The sequence below is a fragment of the Corythoichthys intestinalis genome, chromosome 13 (genome assembly GCF_030265065.1).
Source record: "Corythoichthys intestinalis isolate RoL2023-P3 chromosome 13, ASM3026506v1, whole genome shotgun sequence".
Lineage (NCBI taxonomy): Eukaryota > Metazoa > Chordata > Actinopteri > Syngnathiformes > Syngnathidae > Corythoichthys > Corythoichthys intestinalis.
This window is the reverse complement of record NC_080407.1, coordinates 28,032,109-28,055,000: the sequence shown is the minus strand read 5'-3', so window position 1 is coordinate 28,055,000 and position 22,892 is coordinate 28,032,109. Positions and strand designations below refer to the sequence as shown.

Sequence of the window (22,892 nt, the reverse complement as noted above, 5' to 3'; positions counted from 1 at the left end):
CAAAAACGGGTATTGTGCCGAAAAATAGCCGCCCTGCGTGAAATGTCCCCCCTGACGGGAGCGCTCACACAGAAACGACTTTCTTGTACTGTGAATATGTATTATTTTACTCTGCTTGAACTAATACATGTCATACCTGCGTGATTGTCTTTGAGATATTGTCGTGAAAACCTGTAGACTAATACATTTCTGTTCAAAGATGGCTGGAAAAGCGCTATATAAGTAAAACACCATTGTGTGGCCCAGTCCACGATTTGTTACCAAAATACAGTACTAATATTTTGTGTAATTTTATTATTTAAAACTGATATTAGTCGTAAATCCATTATTATAATGTGTCCATGAAAACATTTGATGTTTTTACGTCAATAAAGCGTTATAAATAAGCGCTCCTGTCAGGGGGGACATTTCACGCGGGGGAGCTATTTTTCGGCACACACTGGCCCGTTGTCGATCAATTTTCATTTTACAATCGTGACAACGGTGATGCTAAGCTGACCAAATGTCGGTTTATATTCGGGCTGGTGCCGATTTTGGGTACCCGACTCCTCATCGTGACATAAACTGGAGTATGATTGGAAATTTTGTGGTCTTAGGACAGCTCTGACGCACGGGACCGGACGGGAGGAAACATCGGTTTGGGCATCAAGTAAGCCTGTCGCAATATGCAATAATTCCATTTATCGCGCGATATATAAAAATGAAGGCGATAATTTTTCCGCTGCGATTTATCGCATCGCGTGCACGTGTGTGCGCGCGTGCGGCAGACGTGCTGTTAAAAGTTCGTTACCAACTGCGCAAAATGCATCTTCGTTCCAGGTCCGGCAAAAACTAGAGCCAGAGCCAATCGTTCCCATTATATCCTATTGTTCAACGTATACCGGCCGCATCAGTGCTCCGTAGTGACTGTGGACCATCTATGGCGCGCTGGTGTTGTTGACGTGTGGGCGCTCCCGTCAGGAGTGACATTTCACGCGGGGCGGCTATTTTTCGGCACAGCGCTGGATATTTACAACGAAGTCCGCCAAAACAATGTTACCGACTTGGCTGCTACGAATAACCTCACTTTGACAACGAACAGCTGAATGAAATTAAGAGCGCTGTGCTTCAAACTCGTCCTTTTTAATGAAAGCTGTCATATGCTGGTGTTGTGTAGTAATGAGCAGACGTGAATTCAGCGGCGCTTGCTAACTTTTTTAATGCGCGGTTGCGGGCACACACTAGATATCATGAAATGGCAAACTAGATGTGCTACGTCCCATGCCATTGGCTACGTGAGCCCAGAGTGATTATGGGACATGTAGTCCATATACTACATCGATGAATTCTAAACTGTCATTTGTCACATGAGGTTAAGAAGGCCAAATCAATCCATACCAGTGACTATAGATAATGTTGCTAATAATGTTAATTCAGTACGTGACACAGATGGATTCGGACCATAAATAGGATGTCTTGCTCATGTAGTAAACCTAGCTGCTAAGAGAGCTGTAGCAATCAACGGTGTGCCCTGCCTCACTTTACAAACAGCAAAGATTGTTCTCAGCACTTTTATACAAATTTTTTTCATATCAGTAAGAAGTAAGCACGTAAATATTATGCACTAAAATGCATGTTTATATGATGGCAATTTAATTTTTGCTCGTTAGCAAAAAATAAATAAATAAATACAATTGTTCTTTTTTTTTTTTTTTACAGAGCATTAAATGTATTGAATCGGATCGAAAATCGTGTCCCCCATATCAAAATTCGTACCGAACCATGACTTAACTGTATCGTTGCATCCCTATGGAACACCATTGCAGAAGCTATGACAGGAAATGTTTTCGTTTTCCTAAATGCTTAAGTTATTAAGTGCAAATTTTTTTTTTTTTTAAACACATTTTATTTAATCTGTGTTTCTGTGCGGTATCAATATTGTTGTTTATTACTTAAGAGGCAGGGTCTATTGTTTTTAGTTGTGATTTCTGAAAAAGTATATTTGAATTTAAGAGTAAATATTTATCGTGTTTAAATGGGTGTACTTTAGCTATTAATATATACTGTATTCACACTGTGTTATTGTAAATTGGTTAAAAAAATTGGGGGGGGGCGCAATAATATCGCATTATCGCAATATATTATGAGAATAATTATCGCACACTAAAATTTGTTATGGCGACAGGCCTAGCATCAAGTATGGATCTGGCGACTGGATCGACCGAAGCTTTTCCAAATAACTGCTCTTATGCAAGTCATCCAATGAGTTTACAGCGTCTGAAAGCACCGGGGCTCCCATAATTTGCAAGTGAATCCACCTTTAGAAACTACGATCAATGTCAATACGGACAATATGGCGGCACAATACAGCGATCACGTCATTGTGTGACGTTGGTGATTGGGGTCTATATCGACCATATTTTGATTTCTACAAAAGAGGACACTCGGGCCCGGCATCGATATACTTAAATTTTGCTCTATTTCACTCTAATACCCCTTTCCCACTGAAACTAGTGGGTCAACTCACGTTTTTCCAAGCCGGTGCATCCCACTAGCAATTGGCATTTGGCACCTTTCCCATTGACGAAAAAAGCCGTGTCTTTTTTTTTTTTTCCCCCACCCGTCTAACTCCCACCCCTCCTCAGCCGTGCGTAAGGTGCGTGACGTCACCACGCTAAGATGCGCTTCGACAACTGCGACGGAATTTAAAAAAAAAAAAAAAACTGCGACCGAATTCATTAAGTTCAAGGAAGTTAACAATGCAAAGCAACATGGAAGCCTCCTTTCCGTTTGTGTTCTCTGTTTTCATGCTTTTTACTGCCCGCAAAATGGTCGAAATGCAGCAAAGGATCAACACTGTGCTTGTGCTGAGGCAACGTAAATTCTGGTTTGAAATTGAAAGGAGTCGTGCACGTCATAGAAGTAGGAGAAGAGCCTTTGTTTCATCTGTTATGGCTATTGCTAACGCTGCTACACCGACTGTTCGCCATATGTGGCTCCGGGCTAGAGCACATGGTTTTTGTTTTTTGTTATGACGCATCACGTACTAGCCTACGTCACCACGTAAATTAGGGTGTTGACTGTTGACCCGGGGTTTTGCTTTCACACTGCATGGTGATCAGAGCCGAGGTGATTTTAACGCGGGTCGCTTGGCGGGTTGATTGACACGGGTCGAGGCGGATCGCTGCACCTTTCCCACTGCCACCAAAAGCTGATTGTTAGCGGGTTGACACGGCTTTTTTGGCCAGTGGGAAAGGGGTATTAGATTCCTTTGTATTTAATGGAAAAAAAGTTGCTTCGATCAAAATGAGTCACTTCTATAAATAAATGTGTCTGAATGCAAAAATAAATTTGAGACTCATAAAAAAAAAAAAAAAACATTGGAAAACTATTTTTCTTTTGAATGTTTTTTTTTTTTTTAAAAGTTATTTTGAGTTCGGGCCACATTTTAGGTCGGACATTTATGGAAGCCCATTCCCGCCACAAAAAAAAAAGTATGAAAACTTTTTTTTTTTCCAACAAAACGAGAAGCCCATTTGCGCCAGTACAAATTTTTTGGTTTTTTTTAACTTGCTGTTGCCTGTTTCCGCCTGTTTTTTTTTTCCTCTGAGTCCATACGCACAAGCTAAGCTAAGCTACTTGTAGGCTCCAGCCGGTGATGTAGATGTTGCACTCAACTAGCCTGGTACTCACCGCTGTTCCAGCTATTGGGTCTGGCCACCATTAAGCGGATAAAATTTCCAGGGCGGAGCAAGCCACAGCAAACAGACAGCGGAGTGGACCAATCGGCGAAGGGCGGGACGAGGGACTTGCGCGCGGAAGTAAACATACGAGCAGAGCGGAGTTTATTCAACATGGCTAGCGCGAGACAGACTGTTGTCAATGACTTGTGTCGATGTGTTTTTGGTAATGTAAAACTGATTTTACCATGGATTGGAACATATTCTCGGCTTTCCTGTACGCCATCTGTGTTGTTGTGGAGATGACTTCCGACGCGGAAGAGTGACGTTGCTCGTTAAGGACACATCACGCAAATAAACAAATCTGATTTGTCGATTGATTTTGTACTTGCTCGAGAGGCCGTTAATGGGCTGGGTCCCAGACTATTCTCTCAGTGTTTGAAAAACACAGAGAGAACAGTCTGGCCGTGCCAGGCAAGCACTCAACGGCAACCTTACCCGTGACTTTGTGAAGGTATCGTATACTTTTTCTCGACAAAATGAAGTAAGTGATGTGTATGATATTGTAGTTTTATTCACCCAACCATTGTGTACAGGTGCCGTGTCGCACTACGGTTGGAAGGGGGCAATGGACATCATAGAAGTGAGTCATTAACCGTCAAATTATAGCTGTTTTAGAGGAATCTCACAATATGAAAATGAGACTCAAGACCCTGGAGTGAATGCTGAAGAACAAATTGTGGAGGAGACGAAATAATTATTATAATTATGATTATGTTGCTACAACACATGCTAACTACTAGGCTCGTAGTACTCAGTACGTCTAATGTTTGCGTAGGATAGTACAATTATAATCAATTTGACTACCCAATTATGTGTTTTGAGTCACAGCTTAGACATGAACTTCGCTAAACGTAGTTATCCAATGATATAGGAATGGAAAACACTTATCAAGTCAAACACGAGCTTACCCTAAATTAGGCAATTAGGTTTACCGTGGTGTGAAAATGTCGCGGTTTCAAAACCACTAAAATTTTCCGTCAGACCGTAGTACGGTATTCGCTATTTTTCTTGTGTCAAAAATGCAGCCAGAAGCGGCTTGGCGCAGCAGTGCTCACCCACCCCCTCCCGTTTGTTGCTGTGTGTAAAAGTGACACTATCGGCCAGGCATGAAAATCTCTCACCTTTCGGCGAAATTCGCCGTTTTGAAGTCAAAAAGGGCGACCTACGTGAATTGCGTAGATCCGAGGAGAAATTCTTTTTGGGAGGAGGAGGGGGGGTCGGGAGGTTTTATTTAATTATTATTATTGTAACGAATCGAGTTATAATGTGGCGAGGGTGTTAGCATGTGTTCCTGAATGCACCGCATGACGTAGAGGGGTGAGGGAGGTGCGGGAGAGCGAGGGACGTGCCTTCCGTGTTTACGTTTGCTCTGGCGGGGGAGATATGTGCGTTGGCTGCGGCAGATAGCAGTCGTGTTGTTCAATAAGTTTCCACAAATAAAGAATTTCAATCCAATAAAACGGTTGACTATTATCAACGTTACATTATTATTATCATCATGTGATTAACTTAGTACGTAAACTGAGCACTTAAGAAATCCGTTCTTTAAAAAATGTCACACTTGGACAGTCAGCAAATCCTTCTAGATGCTTCGCTGACGAGAACCAATCATCGGCCCAAGGTGCGTTCCATTATTCCAAACGCGCGCACTCCTTACTGTACATGGAGTGCTCGGAGAGCCTTTGGGTGGCATTGCATAGCTGCGAAAACAAAAAGCAGGCCTTATCCACACCGGGGCAGACCAGAGCGCAGCATACACACTTGCCTGTATTTGCCAGCAGATTGAATTTGGTGAGTAATGGTTTCAATCGTTTTCACATTTTGCGATATAAAAAAGTTACTGCCATTCGTTGCAGCTTGCGTTGAACACTGCCAGAGCTAGCCAAATCTCCCATGAAAAAAAATAGCTCCCGTTAAATTGGCGTCAAGCTTGTGTATTTAGCGGTAATATAAACGAAGAAACACACTGTTGAGTCAAATTAAGCGGCATGCTCTCAGATGGGGGTGGCGCCTCACATCGCTCCCGTCGTCCGCCGGAGACGCGTTATTTTCGGCTTGGATTTGAGCTGACTGCCGGTGTCGGCACAACACCGGCCCGACGAGTGGTGGGAATGAGTCCTGCTTCTTAAAGCTTTTCAGAAATACAGGGATCCCTCGTTTTTCGCGGTTAATGGGGACCAGAACCCGCCGCAATAAGTGAAAACCGCGAAGTAGACCCCCCCCCCCCCCCCCCCCCATTTTTTGTGCGTGTTCAATGCATTTATTCAGATTTTACATTGGAAAAAAGATACATATATATGACATGTTTTTTTCACTTTTTTCACCAAAGTATCATTTATAAATGGTTTTCAAGCACTTCAAAATGTAAGAATTATGATAAGTTTTAAACATGTTACTGCCCCACCGAATTATTTTTAAACAAGAATAAAGTAGTAAGAAAATGCTTGGCTTTATTAAATGCTTCATAGTGAGTCTACTCAAACCCTCTCAGGCTTTGGTAAACAGTGATTGACACTTGTGCAAAGTTTTTCTTTTTATATATATTTTTTTGTTTAAAGCAACTTATTTGATTGAATAATAAAGACACAAATGTCCTAGCCAAAATGTGGCCCAAACGCAAAACAACATTACCTCAATGGAAAAATTTGTTTCAATCAAGTAAAATAGTTTTCAAATGCTTTTTTTGTCTCAAATTTATTTTTGCAATCAAAAACTTTTTTTTTTAATTGAAGTGACTTTTTGGGGATTAAAAGTATATACTGTATTTTGATTGAAGCAACTTTGTTTTTGATGGAAGTAACTTTGTTTTTTGATTGAATAATAAAAACACGATTGAATAATAAAAACACAAATCTACCTCCATCGTTATTGAGAGAGAAAGAAATTAAGAAAGCTTTAAAACTAAAAGCCACCGGGGAGTCTGTTTTTTTTTTTTTTTTTTAATATTTATATTTCATTACATAGACATGCCTCGTAGGGAAGGGAGATTGAGGGATAAAAAAAAAGGAGTTAGATGAGGCTGCTAAAGGCAGTGGATACCTCATCAGCTGGGTGAATAGCAGACCTGGTAAGAACAAGTTTGCAAGGATAGTCGGGTATTAAATACAATTCTAAACACAATTACAATGTTATGTTTCTATAAGATTTTATGTCATTGCTTTATTAATCATTAGGTGCTAGAGTTGTTAAGTATGGATAATAATGAAATAATAGTTTTAAGAAAACTGTGCTGTTGGTGGCTCAGTGACCATCTAATGTGGTTTGTTCTCAGATGAACAAGTTGAGGAAGGAAGTTTTGATGCAAAGGTTGAGCGAAGAAAATAGGCAGACTGACTGAGTCAAAGCCAGAAAGTGTTGATGACAGTTTTGATTTCTATTCACTGCCCCCTCCCAATTAAAGTATGTCACAGTCGCAGCCAATAATTATCTAAAGCTGGTTAAAATTGAAGTTATGTTGTTTTAAGGTGTATTAAATACTTGTTCATGTGCTCCTTTTGATCTACGAGCACCCGCCCCTCCACCGGTCTCTGCACGGCCCTGCTGAAACACAGTGTGGGTCGACAGAGCTCAATATTTTGTTGGGGTGTACAGTGTACTGGAACATATTTCCTCCACACCCTTCTCACCTTTTTAACCCCTGACCCATTTTCATGCCTGATCGGCTAGCCAGCCAGCTAACCCAAAAACAGATACTCCAAACATAAGGCGTACTGTTCTTCAATTTATTGAGCTCTCAAATCGTGGTAAGTGTAATATACAAAATGAATACATTTAAAATGTTGTACAATTAGATTTTTCCATGTGAGTAGCTTCAACAGATTAGCACCATGGAAAAAAGTTTGCCAAAAACAAAACACACATTTTCCTTTCAAATTCATTATACAAACTAACTAAAAGCTTACAAAGATGGATGTTAGCCTAGGTTTTGCTGGGAGAGCAACTTCGTTGAGTGTGACAGCCGCAGAGTGAGAAAACAAGCTTGATTCGCATGAGGGGGGAAAAGTGATAACGTCAAAGATCGCTAATTGCGAAAGATGATCTTGCCCTAAGCACAAATCCACGTTCGCTGGATCAAGGTGAGGTCTCACTCCCAATGTTTTTTTTTGTTTTTTTTTTTTAGATGAAACCTTTCCCCAACAATATTTACACTTTAAACTAACGTATACATTTTTAGCTAACTTATTAACTTATGAATTCTTTGTTTTTTAACACATAGGCTTGACATCATGTAGAGTAGAGCTGACACAGTGGCTGAAAATGGCGAAACTTCACTTGAGCTTTTCCACCCTCAAAAGTCATGCAGTAGAATTTTAAATTTTTTTTATTCAAAAGTGTTTTTACTTTTTTATAGAAATTATTTTGTTCTTGCTCTAATCTTGAGCAACTTCAGCTGTGGCTGTGAGTATAGTCTATAAGTTATATTTAGTTTAGGGCTGTCAAAATTATCGCGTTAACGCGCGGTAATTAATTTTTTTAATTAATCACGTTAAAATATTTGACGCAATTAACGCACATGTCCCGCTCAGAAAGTATTCTGCCTTTTGGTAAGTTTTACAGCAAGGCTTTTTGTGCTGTCCAACAGCGAACTCTTGTGGTCGCTTTGCGACATGGTTTATTGTTTTCAGTCCAGTTCAATATGGCTGCACGACGTCTCGGGCTGATAATGTTGTGCTTATATGATCCTTGGACTAGATTTGTCCGTAAGTATGGTTGTTGTAAAGAATGTACATATTATGTTAGTAAGCGAAATGTTATATTTTTTGTATGAGACGCTTTTTGTTTATGTTTAGTGAACCTGTATAGCGTGCTAAGCTGACGTTGTTGCTAATGCAATGCTTGTGTACTTTTTTTTGGTAGTTTTACGACGGTCTAAAGAGGACAATGGTTTGAGGCCATTTTATTGATAAATCAGATGAAAAAGGAAGAAGTCAAATTATTAAGGCGTCGTTCACTAGCTGTCTAGCTTTGGAAAAAGTAGATGCTTCAGAGTGAGGACAGCATAGACAGATTTAAATATTTAACTGACAGTAGAGTGAAATGCCCACTACAGTCCTTATGTACCGTATGTTGAATGTATATATCCATCTTGTGTCTTATCTTTCCATTCCAACAATTTATTTTAAAGCAGCGGTCTCAAACCGACTCCACAAAGGGCCGCAGTGGGTCCTGGTTTTTGTTCCAACAGATCCAGCACAAACAGTTCAACCAATGAGGTTTCTACTAACATAAGCAGCACCTGATTGCAATCAACTGATTACACTTGTAAGAAACCAGATTGGTGAAAAGGTATTTGTCTCGTTTGGTTGGAATGAAATCCAGTACCCCCTGCGGCCCTTTGAGGACCGGTTTGAGACCACTGTTTTAAAGAATATACAGTGGGGAGAACAAGTATTTGATACACTGCCAATGGGTTTTCCCATTGGCAGTGTATCCTTCCTGTATCCTTCCTGTATACATACTTGTTCACCCCACTGTATATATATAATTTACAGGAAAATGTGGCATATTTTATAGATGGTTTGAATTGCGATTAATTGCGATTAATTAATTTAATTAATTTTTAAGCTGTAATTAACTTGATTAAAAATTCTATTCGTTTGACAGCCCTAATTTAGTTGAATTTTATTTAAAATATATATTTTTTATTGATAATTTATTTATTTTAACAATATATTCATGTTCCATTTTGCAACTATGGTCTGGGGAAAAAAAATCCTGTTCAATGGAAAAAAGTTTTTTTTATTAAACCCATACATCTCAAAATTTTTTGGAGCTATAATTGCAATACCGTGATATCGTGAAACCGCGGTATTTTTGCTCACGGTTATCGTACCGTCAAAATATCATACCGGCACATGCCTACCCTAAATACATTCGTGCAAGTGTTACAAGTTTTTTGTGTGTTTGCAGGTGGAAAACGCCGTTAGGCAAGCGAAGACATCTTGATGTGCCCACAACCACACTTACTGTACGTTGATGGACATATATCGAGACTACGTGCATTTTATTTTTTACACATGCTGCCCGAAGTTGTGGATGACTGATCGAAGGCTCCAGTTATGCTCCACCTTCATTAATGTTTTTTTAATAACTAAAGATGCACCGATACCGAGACTGGTATCGGCAGGGGGCGCCGATCCAGCCTGAAATGGTGGTATCGGCGAGTACCAACAAAGACTGCGCCAATACCATTCACCGGTCAATTATTATAACATTTGACCGCAGCCTTTTTTTTTTTCCTCCTGGCGCTCACTACACTCTGTCTCCGTGTTGTGTGATGACACTTGAACACCAAGCAGCTATCGCTATTGGCCTGCTCCAGACCAGTGAGAATGGGCCAATAGCCACTCCTAACCAATGACAAGGCCGCTTTTTCATATGGAGGAAATACAAAGCAGGAGAAATGGCTGCGGTCGGGAAGTATTTCAAAATTGAAATCCTCTCGATTAAAATCAATGGCTGCATACAAGATTTGCTGCCTGAAAGTTTCGAGATGTGGAGTTAAATCGGCCAATTTCAATACCTCGCACCTGATAAAACATTTGAAGACGAAATGTGAACGAACACAATGAGTTTGAGCCTGCAAGAGCAGGACTGGTATCCAGAGGAGGGCCTTGGACCGGAGCAACAATCTCTGGTCAGTTCACTACACCTACTTTACTTTTGTTGTGTTTTACTGAAAGAAATGCCACAGTAATTTGGGAACTGTTTCCAAAGTAGGGTTGCCACCTTTCAGAAATAGAAATAAGGGACTCCCCCCTCCCGAAAAAAAGGAGGCTAATAGAGAGACGGGATGCTGTGGTCAATTATTATTACTTATAATTGTTAGCGTCCGCAAATACGGAAACAAGGTTGGAACTCGACGCAGACAACAAGTGGGGGATACGTACAAGGGTTTAATGATTGCAAATAACACGCGATCGTGGGATAGAATAACACAAGGAGTCCGTGACAGCAGGTCGACAGAGCTCAATACTACAAACTCGTAGGTAAACTAAGATGATAGGCAGCGATCCAAAAAGCCAAAATAAAAACACTCAAATACCTGCACAGGGTAGAGCTTACAAACGAGAGCAGCACACTAACAGAAAAAGACCCAATGCAGGGGCGTAACAAGCAAATGTAGCGAGACTATAGTGCGAGTTGTCAAATGGCGATCAGCAAGGCAAATATCTTTGAGATCACCCGTGCTTAAATGCTGCGCTGATGAGCCTGCATTGGATTCAGGTGCGACGTCAGGAAAGCCCCCACGACCAGCCCAGCAACAAGACACAATCTAACCCAGGGGTCCCCATCTGCCGGGCCGCGGACCGATACCGGTCCGTGGCGCATTTGCTACCGGGCCGCACAGAAATAATAATTTGATAACGACCGCATTCTGGCCGAATTAACCCTGTGCCCCTGCTTAACACACCAATATCTCTGTCTACTCTAGATATAATACTACGGGATAGATTGGACTGCTACCAGTACGTCTTGTTTGTGTATATAATATATCTATGTGCGCTTGTCCTCGATAGTATTACTAGGCCGCGGGCGCAGCACATTTGTTCCCGGAAATAATTAGCCCCCACACGAGCGAAGATAACTGGAAAACAGACGTCTTTGGAGATATTTTTACGGCGACAAGGATATTTTTACGGCGAAAAGGGCACCTGACATTTGCGCATTTTGCGGCTATATTTAACATTACGCGCATGCGCAGAACCGCATCGTTGCAATTTTTGATGGGTTGCAAAATTTGTCAGAACACCGGTCCTTGTAAAAAAAGACCCGAATGACACCGGTCCGTGGTGCAAAAAAGGTTGGGGACCCCTGATCTAACCAGCAGCAGAATGGGACAATAATTTCATGAAAGTTGCACTGTTTGGCCTTTGAGAGGTTTAAAAAGGTTTATTCAGTTCATTCTGAGTTTATTATTATGAATTTATTTTTACTTTCTTACTGTTGGGCTAGCATTGTACATGTTTTATTAATTTCACAAATGTAGCAATATTTTGGCCTTTGAGAGCCAAAGGTTTATTCAACTATTGTCTACTAGGGTTTAGTAGACTATTCACTTTGTACTAGTCTTTTTCCTATTTTGCAAAGGTAAGCAACAGCCTTGATAGTAATGATTTCACATCCAATTATGTAGCTCTTTGTGGGGAAAAAAAAAAAATATATATATATATATATATATATATATATATATATATATATATATATATATATATATATAAACGGGGTGGTATCGGTATGGTATCGGTATCGGCCGATACTGCACATCCAGGTATCGGTATCGAGGCCAAAAAATGGTATCGGTGCAACACTACTTATAACTATAAATAGTGATTTATAGACCTGTTGCGCATGCACCAATTCTTATAAATAAAACAATGGACTCATGTTGTCAAAAAGTTTTATTGTGATGGATATCTGCAATTAAAAAAAAAAGAACATACGACTTGTGTTTACATTTCACATGGATGACGAGCTCATAATACTCTTAACTATAACCAGGTGAAAACTACCTTGTAGTATTTGCTTGTTACAACAAAATCCGTTGCAGCACTTCTGCATTCCGAAACTGTCATATTATTTGTAATTTCGCCTCATTTTTGTCACTCACGTGGCCGGCTGGTGTATGAATCTTCACCTTATATTAACACAGGCTGCACACATTGTTAGAGTTTTGTCCACGAACGATCAACAAAGTGATAAGAACATATATACAATATTTTAGTTGGAAACTAAAGCAGCGAGCCACATAAATTAACTTATCTGCTCCTGCTTGTTTCGATTTAAGGCGTATGGCGGTGTACATCCACATTGGCGCTTTGTAGCTGGTCGGTGATCAAAACATTCCATTTCCAACCATATATATAGCTGCTTTCAGTTGACTCAACGACGCACAGCACAGAAAGTCCCAGAGCTTCATCTACGTTGTCCTGAATCCATTTGGAGATTCCATGGGTTCCTCTGGTTTGACTTTGCGACAAGAAGTTTCACACGGCACCTGTACACAATGGTTGGGTGAATAAAACTACAATATCATACACATCACTTTCTTCATTTTGTCGAGAAAAAGTATACGACACCTTCACAAAGTCAGGGATAAGGTTGCCGTTGAGTGCAACATCTACATCATCGGCTGGAGCGTACAAGTAGCTTAGCTTAGCTTGTGCGTAAGGACTCCGAGAAGTAAAAAAAAAAAAATTTCAGTGGCGGAAACGGGCACCAGCAAGTTAAAAAAAATTATTTGATTTTTTTTTTTTTATACTGCCGCAAATGGGCCTCTTGTTTTGTTGGGGAAAAAAAAGTTTTCTTTTTTTTTTTTTTTTTTTTTTTTTTTTTTTTTTTTTTTTTAGTGGCGGGAATGGACTTCCATAACATTTGTCTCTTTATAATTCAAACTTCAAACAAAAAAAATATTTTAGAAAAATCACTTTAATAAAAAAAAAAAAAAAATCTGTCATAGAAAATATTTAAATGCAAACAAATATTTGACACTAAAATTTACATTTGAACACTTCATTTTTTTATTGAAAATGTTTTCTTTGACAGAAGCAATTCTTTAAGTGTCTGGGCCATATTGTGGGTAGGACATACAGTATATGTCCAAATCATTCAATCCCCCGCAAAAGTAGCTTTAATCAATAAATAAAAAAAAAATTCAATCAAAGAAAAAGGTCATATATATTCATATACAGTGGGGCAAATAAGTATTTAGTCAACCACCAGTTGTCCAAGTTCTACTTGAAAAGATTAGAGAAGCCTGTTATAGTCAACATGGGTAAACCTCAAACATGAGAGACAGAATGTGAAAAAAAAAAAACAGAAAATCACATTGTTTGATTTTTAATTAATTTATTTCCAAATTAGAGTGGAAAATAAGTATTTGGTCATCTACAAACAAGCAGGATTTCTGGCTGGTAAAGAGGTCTAACTTCTTCTAACGAGGCTCCACTCGTTACCTGTACTAATGGCACCTGTTTTAACTCATTATCTGTATAAAAGACACCTGTCCAGAAACTCGGTCAGTCACACTCCAAACTCCACTATGGCCATGACCAAAGAGCTGTCGAAGGACACCAGAGACAAAATTGTAGACCTGCACCAGGCTGGGAAGACTGAATCTGCAATAGGTAAAACGCTTGGTGTAAAGAAACCAACTGTGGGAGCAATTATTACAAAAAGGAAGACATACAAGACCACTGATAATCTCCCTTGATCTGGGGCTCCATGTAAGATCTCACCCCGTGGCATCAAAATGATAACAAGAACGGTGACCAAAAATCCTAGAACCACACGGGGGGACCTAGTGAATGACCAATAGAGAGCTGGGACCACAGTAACAAAGATACTGTTGTCAGTAACACAACGCGCCGCCAGGGACTCAAATCCTGCACTGCCAGACGTGTCCCCATGCTGAAGCCAGTACACGTCCAGGCCCGTCTGCGGTTGGAGCATTTGGATGATCCAGAAGAGGACTGGGAGAATGTGTTATGGTCAGATGAAACCAAAATAGAACTTTTTGGTCGAAGCACAGGTTCTTTTGTTTGGAGGAGAAAGAATACTCAATTGCATCCGAAGAACACCATACCCACTGTGAAGCGTGGGGGTGGGTGGTGGGTTTTTCTGCAAAGGGACCAGGACGACTGATCTTTGTAAAGGAAAGAATGAATGGGGCCATGTATCAAGAGATTTTGAGTGAAAATCTTCCATCAGCAGGGGCATTGAAGATGAGACATGGTTGGGTCTTTCAGCATGACAATGATCCCAAACACACAGCTAGGGCAACAAAGGAGTGGCTTCGCAAGAAGAATTTCAAGGTCCTGGAGTTGCCTAGCCAGTCTCCAGATTTCAACCACATAGAAAATCTGTGGAGGGAGTTGAAAGTCTTTGTTGCTCTACAACAGCCCCAAAACATCACTGCTCTAGAGGAGATCTGCATGGAGGAATGGGCCAAAATACCAGCAACAGTGTGTGAAAAGCTTGTGAAGAGTTACAGAAAACAATTGGCCTCCGTTATTGCCAACAAAGGGTACATAACAAAGTACTGAGATGAACTTTTGGTACTGACCAAATACATATTTTCCACCATGATTTGCAAATAAATTCTTTAAAAATCAAACAAAGTGATTTTCTGTTTTTTTTTTCTTTCCACATTGTCTCTCATGGTTGAGGTTTACCCATATTGACAATTACAGGCCTCTCTAATATTTTCAATTGGGAGAACTTTCACGATTAGTGGTTGACTAAATACTTATTTTGCCCACTGTATATTAGTGCTGCAGCTATCGATTATTTTAGTAGTCGATTAATCGACAAACTAGTTAGTTCAATTAATCGAACAGTCGGATAAACATAAAAAAAATTAAAATACCTGAGCTGAACCTCAAACGGTATTAAAATACGGATCTGTGTACAACAAAAGAACAATTGGCTAACTTACATAGCAAAAGTCGCTAGCTTACATGCTATAAAATACATTTTTTTAACAATGCTCTTAACAAATGGTTGACACATATCCCACAAAAATTGGCTAACTATACCTTTAAATTACGAATGCATTAAAAAACATTAGTTCAAACAAAAACCTTGCTTATGTTGGTCTTAACAGGGAGCAGTTGCATTTGGGCATGTAAAATGAGCCAGAGTAGAGGGCAGTGTATCCACCCAAAATCAATAAAACTAAATGCAAACACTTACAAAAACAAACCATTACAACGCCACTTAAATTAAACGAATACTCGAAGTAGCAAATTTTAATTTGAATCTTTTTTTTAATGGAATACTAGAGTAAATTGATTAATCGTTGCAGCACTAATATATATATATATTTTTTTATTGAAGGGCTGCAGCTATTTATTATTCAGTTAATCTATCAATATATCGATTAGTTGGTTTGAATAATCGTGTAATTTGATTACAAACATTTAATGCGTTGCAGAGTTAATTTTAGGAGACGTAAAACAAAAAAAAAGTGTTCATGCTTGCAATAATTTATTTAGGCTTGCTCAGATCTTTCAAAAGAGCAACAAATGTGAATACAAAATAAAATACCTGAGTGTTTCTTCAAAGTATGCAGAATTGCACATTTATTTCACAAAAGCAATAAGTAACAAAGATACACTGAAATATGTGAGCTTAGCCTCAAACATGATTAAAAATAAAACTAAATATGTGGGTCTAAATAAAACAAAAGAACTGGCTAACTTGCAGAGCAAAAAATCGCGACCTAAAATGCAATAAAATCTTTTACAAAGGTTTTAACAAATCGTTCAAACAAAAATGGTAAACATTCTTCTGAACTAAATAACGAATGCATAAACATATATGTTAGCTCAAACAAAAACGTGTCCTATTTTGGGCTTAACAAGAAGCCACTGAATTCAGCCATGTTAGAAATGTGAAATATGTCATTCTCTATTGCAGCTACAGGGCAGTGATGCCACCCAAATCAATAAAACTAGATGTAAACACTTTCAAAACAAACCATTTTAACGCCACTCTAATTCAACGAAGCTTCGAAGGAGCAAAATTTGAATTGAAGCTTTTTTTTGTCATTGAATTACTCGAGTCAATTGACTATTTTTTTTGTAAATTTTTATTTTATTTTTTTCTCATTTTTTATTTTGGCCATCAAAAGACATGTTGACCTCCTGCAAACATGGCTTCTCGTAAGCGATCAAATAGAGGAGGAAAAAGACGGCTGAGGTAAATGGATCACACAGTAAACTGCCTGCCTTAGTTTTACTCTTGACGGTTTTCGTTTTCTTTTCGATGGGCAGCACATTTTGTCGTGATGTCTGATTGAAGCAACTCGTGAAGTCCGGGTACTTTTTTTCTGACTTCGCGACTAGGGCACCCCCCATTTCGAGTGGCTTTCCAATGATATTCATTCTGGTCAGAGGTTGGGCAACTAAAATTATCTTTGCTTGGATCAATTATTTATCTAAAATATGGGACAAAATGCGACATTAACTGAAAAAAGTATAATCAAGCAATGGTTTTGAGGTAGATATCCGTAACGGCTGGGTTGAAACAAAAGCGGTTGCGCGACGTCTGTAAGCGGGGGTTTCCAGGGTAAAACGGACAAGTTAAAAATAGTTCGGGCGCTTAATGCACCATGATTCTGCTATGGCAGCATATAGACATATTGTTCTATCAAACACAACAGTTCTTTTGGCTTAAAATACAGCAGTTTCTACAGCAGTGCAAGAACAGAAACTGCTTTTTCAGTCTTGTCTGTGTTTTTCGCTATATATGTAATTATAAAAATTAGAAATTAGATTTTATCTTTACTGTGCGCCACAATCTTTTTTATGTAGGGAAAACCCTGAACTAGTGTGAAAGAATGGAATATAACCAGTTTCAGAACACTAACTTCAATTTTCCAACAGGATTCAAAACAATTCTTATTCTTTTTGTGTCGTGTCTACATTCTCGGCATTAGACTGAGCACCAGCAGAGTAGATAAATGTCACTTATCACTGGAGTGAAGTGCGTGAAAAAAGACTGAATGATGCACAATGCTGATATACCTTCGCTGGGAGCTATGATGAAGCATGAGTATAAATTCTATTTATTATAATTTGATGTAGATGAAGCAAAATAGTAAGGATTTTAACGGAGGCGACAATGCGCTACGTTAAGTAATTTAGCTGCTTTTTCAGCTCATTAGCCCGACATTAGCCCCGAATACTTTATTGTACGAGCCACATAAAGGTAACTTCAATTTAAAAAATTCTCCTGTCATCTTCTTCCCTTCCAAAATTATACCTGAGTCACTGCGCTTCAGATGTTCGTTCACAGCGGATGCTCTAATGTCAAGCCCTTTGAATTCATTTCAGTTGGATTGGATGAAAACAAAACATGAATTAACCATAAATATGGTAAGGAGGAATTTTCTCCAGCAGAAAACAAATTTCGGGACACAAGTTTGCAAATCAAGAAATAAGATTTGGCCCATGTGTTTGTCTTGCAGATCTATATGTCAACCAAGCCCGTTGTCCAAAGCACCAGGAGTCTGCATGCATCAAAGAGGAGGAAGAGTATGGACTCATCCAAGGTCAATCTCAGCGTTGATTTTTTTTTTCTTCAGATGAAGCAGAAATCATTTAGATGATGTTAGATAATGTTAGAATACATTTTAGGTCCATGTCCACATTTCTCTGTCCGTTGCCATGACTACCCTTTGTTCGCCATTAAAAGGAAGTCGATTTGTTCAGGGACTGAGTCAGCTAATAGAGCCACGGAATTTAAAAAAAAAAAAAAAATCAAATTCTTATATACCGTAAAATCCGGACTATTGAGCGCCCCTGATTACAAGCCTCACCCAGTACATTTTTAAAGAAAAAAGCATTTTGTACACACATAAGCCTCTCCTGCCTATAAGCCGCGTGTGCCCACATAGTAAACTGAAATATTTATAAAGGAATACAGTTTTCTAAGTTTTAATACCATACTTTAACGAATCGGGTTATGATATAGCGCGTGACTTACAGGTAAGGGAGGTGCAGAAGAGCAAGAGACGTGCTGTTGTTGCGGGTGTGTCTGTGTGTGCGCGTCGGCTGCTAGAGGCAGCAGTCGTGTGTTGTTCGACGACTTTCCAAAATAAAGAATTGCAACCTAACTTAGCGGGTTACTCTTTGTCATTGTTACATTACCTTAAATTTTCTTTCCAATCAGCGCCAGCAACACGGCACTTAGCTGACTCCTCAAGCTCACTCATAAGCGTGTGTCGTCCTCTTCGTCACGCAGCAGACCGGCTTTTGGAAACCCACTGGTGATGGTGGATTTTTTTCATGCTGCTCCACGCTGTCAGACTTTTGCAAAAGTTGCTCTTCGCATACGGCCACTTTTGTAAACGATCTGACGCCGCTGGCCATCCAAGCCTTCAATTCAACTCGGCACGTCATATCCATTCCTTCTAGCATTTTCCATCATGCGGGTATGCTAATTTTACTAATGCACAATGATGAGGGTCTGCTACTTTTATTCGTGCACAAAGCACAAAATTAAGATACGGGTAAGAGTGCAAACTAGCGTCTTCCTCGACACATATATTGCACGTGTCTTATGCTTACATTTTATGCTCTAGCGCTCCTGGCGGTCGTTAGAAAAATTGATAAATTGGCCGCATCATTGGATACGCCGCAGGATTCAAAATGAGGGAAAAAAGTAGCGGCTTGTAATCCGGAAATTACGGTATATATATGTATATATATATATATATATATATATATCGCTGTTTACAAAACCCGAAAGGTCCCCAAAGTGCTTTACAACAAAAACATGGCTCATGGTAAATAAAAGGCAGGAAAGTGTGATACAAAACAAAACAACGCATCACGATAAAAGTCAGACAGCAAATAAACAAATAAAATCCGAAAACATTAAAAACCCATTAAGAAATATAACCAGGCTACACTAATCTGGGGGAAAGGTGAGTCTAAAAAGGTGTGTCTTACCGAGATTTAAAAATGCCTAAATTTGTAGTGGTGCGGCTTTTAGGGGGAAGACTATTACGCAACCTGGGGACAGCAACCGCAAATGATCAGTCTCCCCACTGTTTAAGTTTGGACCTAGGAACGTGCAAATGAAGTTGGCTAGTAGAAGAAAGAGTCCTGCCGGAATTCCGGATGGTTAAAATTTCCGATAAGTAAGAAGGAGCCTGGCCATTAATAGAATTAAAAACAAACAGGCGGGTGGGGGTGCTGGGCCGGGGCCGCGGCCCTTCCCTGGCCGGCCGGGGTGGGGAGGAGTGGCGTGGGGGCTGGGTGGTGTATGCGGCAGCCCATAGTTCCCTCCCGGGTCGGCCCGACCAGAGCCGCGTCTTCTTGTACCGGGTGCCGGGGAGGTGCCCCCTGGTGTCATACCGCGCACCCCTCCTGGCCCTCGGGTGGGTTGGGGGGGGGGGGTTGCGCCTCCGTCCCCTCGGTCTGTCTCCAGCCCTGTCTGCCTCTCTGGACCACGGCGGCTGCCGCTGCCCTCTTGCCAGAGGGGTCTGCAGCGGGGCTTCTTGGGGCCCGTGGGGCCTTGGGTGAGGCTTACTGTCCCATGCCGGTGAGGTGGATGTCACTTGGTCTCCGGCGCGTTGCGTAGCGCCTGTTCGGGGTGTGGGGTGGGTGCTCGGGCGGCGTGGGGAGGGGTGGACGGTTGCGGGTGTGTCGTGGGTGGTCTGGGGTGGGGGTGGATTGGGGCCCAGGTGCTTCTCTCATCCTGCGACCGGTGGTTCGACGAGACCACGCCCACGGGAGCCTGCCTCTTAAGTCACGCACTTCTTACTTCGGCACTGTAAATATCTTTAACCCTGGTACTTACATACTCATTCATATCTCCGGGGAGAGTTGGGACGGGGCCATACAGCCCGGCTCCCCTCTGTTTTTAATGCATCACACACAAAGGTTGTGGGATTGTTGGGACCTGTTGGGGGGGGGGGGGGGGGGGGTGCCTCATGGTTACCTCCTCACGACAGGCCCCGCCATCCCCGCACCTTTTTTAAAAGCACCACACACATCATACTCCACAGTAGAGCTCCGGCAAAGGGCGGTGGGGCGGCCGGCTGGGTAGAAATTCCATGCTGCGGTCCCACTTCCCCAAGCGTAACTCTCCTATTCTAATGCATACATTGCACTACCCTCCCCTCACAATCCCATCACGGTGCTGGGTAATACAGTAATAGGTTGGTAGGTGGGTCCCTCATTTTTTCTCTGTGGCGTGGCTCCCGGGGCGTGGCCTCTCCTCTGCCTGGGCTGCCGGCCGCGGGAGTGGGGGAGGTCGGGGGTCCGATCTCGTGTGGCCCCGCGGTGGCTGCTCGGCGTCCTCCAGCCTCCGCCTTTACCTCTCTTCTCCGACTGGATGCCCGCCCTGTGCTCCGTCGCGGGTCGCTGGCTGGGCGGCGGTGTATCCGCTGGATGTTGCAGCTCCAGCGAGGGACCCTGCCCTTCCCTGGCCTTTGTGGGCTGCTAGGGGTCCCGTGGCGTGACGTGCCGGTTGGGGGGCTGTGGCTCCTGGGCCAAGTGGGCGGGGGGGTCTGGGGGTGGGCATGGGGGTGGTGGTGCGTCCCCTCTTACCATCCCTGAAGGCCGGTTGATGGGTGCGCTGGTGGCCCAGGGGACCACCCTGGATCCCGATGGCTCCTTTGCAGGGCTGCGGGAGGAGGGATAGGCTGCGCTTCCGGACAATTTCGAGGAAATTCTGGTCCACCATCCGGCGTCTGAGGAGAGGAAAGCAGTGCACCATTAACATAGTGTATAGTGAGAATGGGGTACTGCTGACCTCGACTCGAGATGTCGTGAGTCGGTGGGGAGAATACTTCGAAGCCCTCCTCAATTCCACCGACACACCTTCCTTTGCGGAAGCAGAGTCTGTGGACTCCGAGGTGGGCTCGTCACTGTCACTGAGATGGTTAGAAAGTTCCTCAAGACAAGAACCGGGGGGTTAGATGAGATCCACCCAGAGTTCCTAAAGGCTCTGGATGTTGTAGGGCTGTCGTGGCTGACACGCCTCTACAACATCGTGTGGACAGTGCCTCTGGATTGGCAGACCGGGGTGGTGGTCCCCATATTTAAGAAGGCGGACCGGAGAGTGTGTTCCAATTACAGACCGATCACATTCCTCAGCCCTCCCTGGTAAAGTCTATTCACGGGTGCTTGAGAGGAAGGTCCATCGGGAAGTAGGCATGTGCCGGTATGAGATTTTGATGGTACGATAACCGTGAGCAAAAATACCGCGGTTTTAAGGTATCAGGGTATTGCAATTATAGCTCCAAAATGTGTTATTTTGAGAGTTATGGGTTAAAAAAATACAACAACAAAAAAACTTTTTTTTCCGGGATTTTTTTATTTTTCAGACAATATTTGCAAATTGGAACATGAATATTATGTTAAAATAAATAAATAAACAAAAAAATATTTTAAATAAAATTAAAATAAATAGAACTTATAGACTACCCACAGCCACAGCTCAGGTTGCTCAAAATTGGAGCAAGAACTAAATTAATTGCTATAAAAAAGTAAAAACACTTCTAAATAAAATTGAAAAATATTGACTGTACTTTTTTTTTTTTTTTTTTTTTTTTGAGGGGGCAAAAGCTCAAGGGAAGTTTCGCCATTTTCAGCCTCTGTGTCAACTCTAGTCTACATGTCATGCCTTTGTGTTAAGTGTTAAAAAGACGCAGAATTCATAAGTTAATAAGCTAAAAATGGATAAGTTAGTTAAAAAATGTGAATGTTGTTGTGTAAAGGTTTCATCTAAAAACACTGGGAGTAAGACCTCTCCTTGTCCAGCGAGCGTACATTTGTGCTTAGGGCAAGATCATCTGTCGCAATTAGCGATCTTTGATGTTTTTCCTTTTCCTTCATTCAAGCTTGTTTCTCAGTGGCCGTGAGATTTATAACCTCGAAGAAGTTGCTCTCCCAGCTAAGACTAGGCTAACATTCGTCTTTGTAAGTGTTTAGTTAATTTGTATTTTGAATTTGAAAGGAAAATGTGTGTTTTGTTTTTGGCGAACTTTTTCATGGATGACTTCCTCACATTCTGTTGTGTTTGTGCTAATGAACCTACTCACACGTGTAAAATACTATTGTACAACGTTTTAAAACTGTATATTACAGTCACCATGATTTGAGACCTCCATAAATTCAAGAAAAGTACGCCTTTTGTTGGGAGTGTTTCTTTTTTGGTGTTTAGCAGAATACCGTCACTGACACACACACATCAACAACCGGAGAGGGAGGGGTGAGTGCTGCCACTCCAAGATACTTCTGGCTGCATTTTTGAGACTTGTAAAAAAGGGAATACCGTACTACGGTATGACGGAAAATTGTAGTGGTTTTGAAACAGTGACGTTTTCATACCATGGTAAACCTTGAAACCGGTAACCGGCACATGCCTATCGGGAAGTCGAATCTCGGATTTAGGAGAAGCAGTGTGGTCGTGGAACAGTGGACCAGCTCTACACCCTTGGCAGGGTCCTCGAGGGTGCATGGGAGTTCGCCCAAACAGCCTACATGTGTTGTGGATCTGGAGAAGGCGTTTGACCGTGTGCCTCGGGGAGTCCTGTAGAGGGTGCTCTGGAAGTACGGGGTACCGAGCCCCTTGGTCAGGGCTGTTCGGTCCCTGTACGACCGGAGTTTGGTCTGCATTGCCGGCAGTAAGTCGAATTAGTTTCCAGTGAGG

General features: G+C 41.4%; 1 protein-coding gene across 2 annotated transcripts in view; it reads left to right on the top strand.

Moving 5' to 3' along the window:
- The window catches only part of LOC130927906 (zinc finger protein OZF-like), a 37,912-nt gene that overhangs the window by 7,946 nt on the left and 7,074 nt on the right, over positions 1 to 22,892 (top strand). The window contains exons 1-2 of one of the 2 annotated variants that reach the window (XR_009066541.1): positions 13,112 to 17,602; positions 17,695 to 17,778. Coding sequence is in view for 1 of the 2 variants with exons in the window: in XM_057854022.1 (XP_057710005.1) it covers positions 17,695 to 17,778 (84 nt within the window). In the remaining variant the exon portion in view is untranslated. Of the gene's footprint in view, positions 1 to 13,111; positions 17,603 to 17,694; positions 17,779 to 22,892 lie in introns of those variants that run through there. The other variant, XM_057854022.1, reaches the window with a different exon arrangement.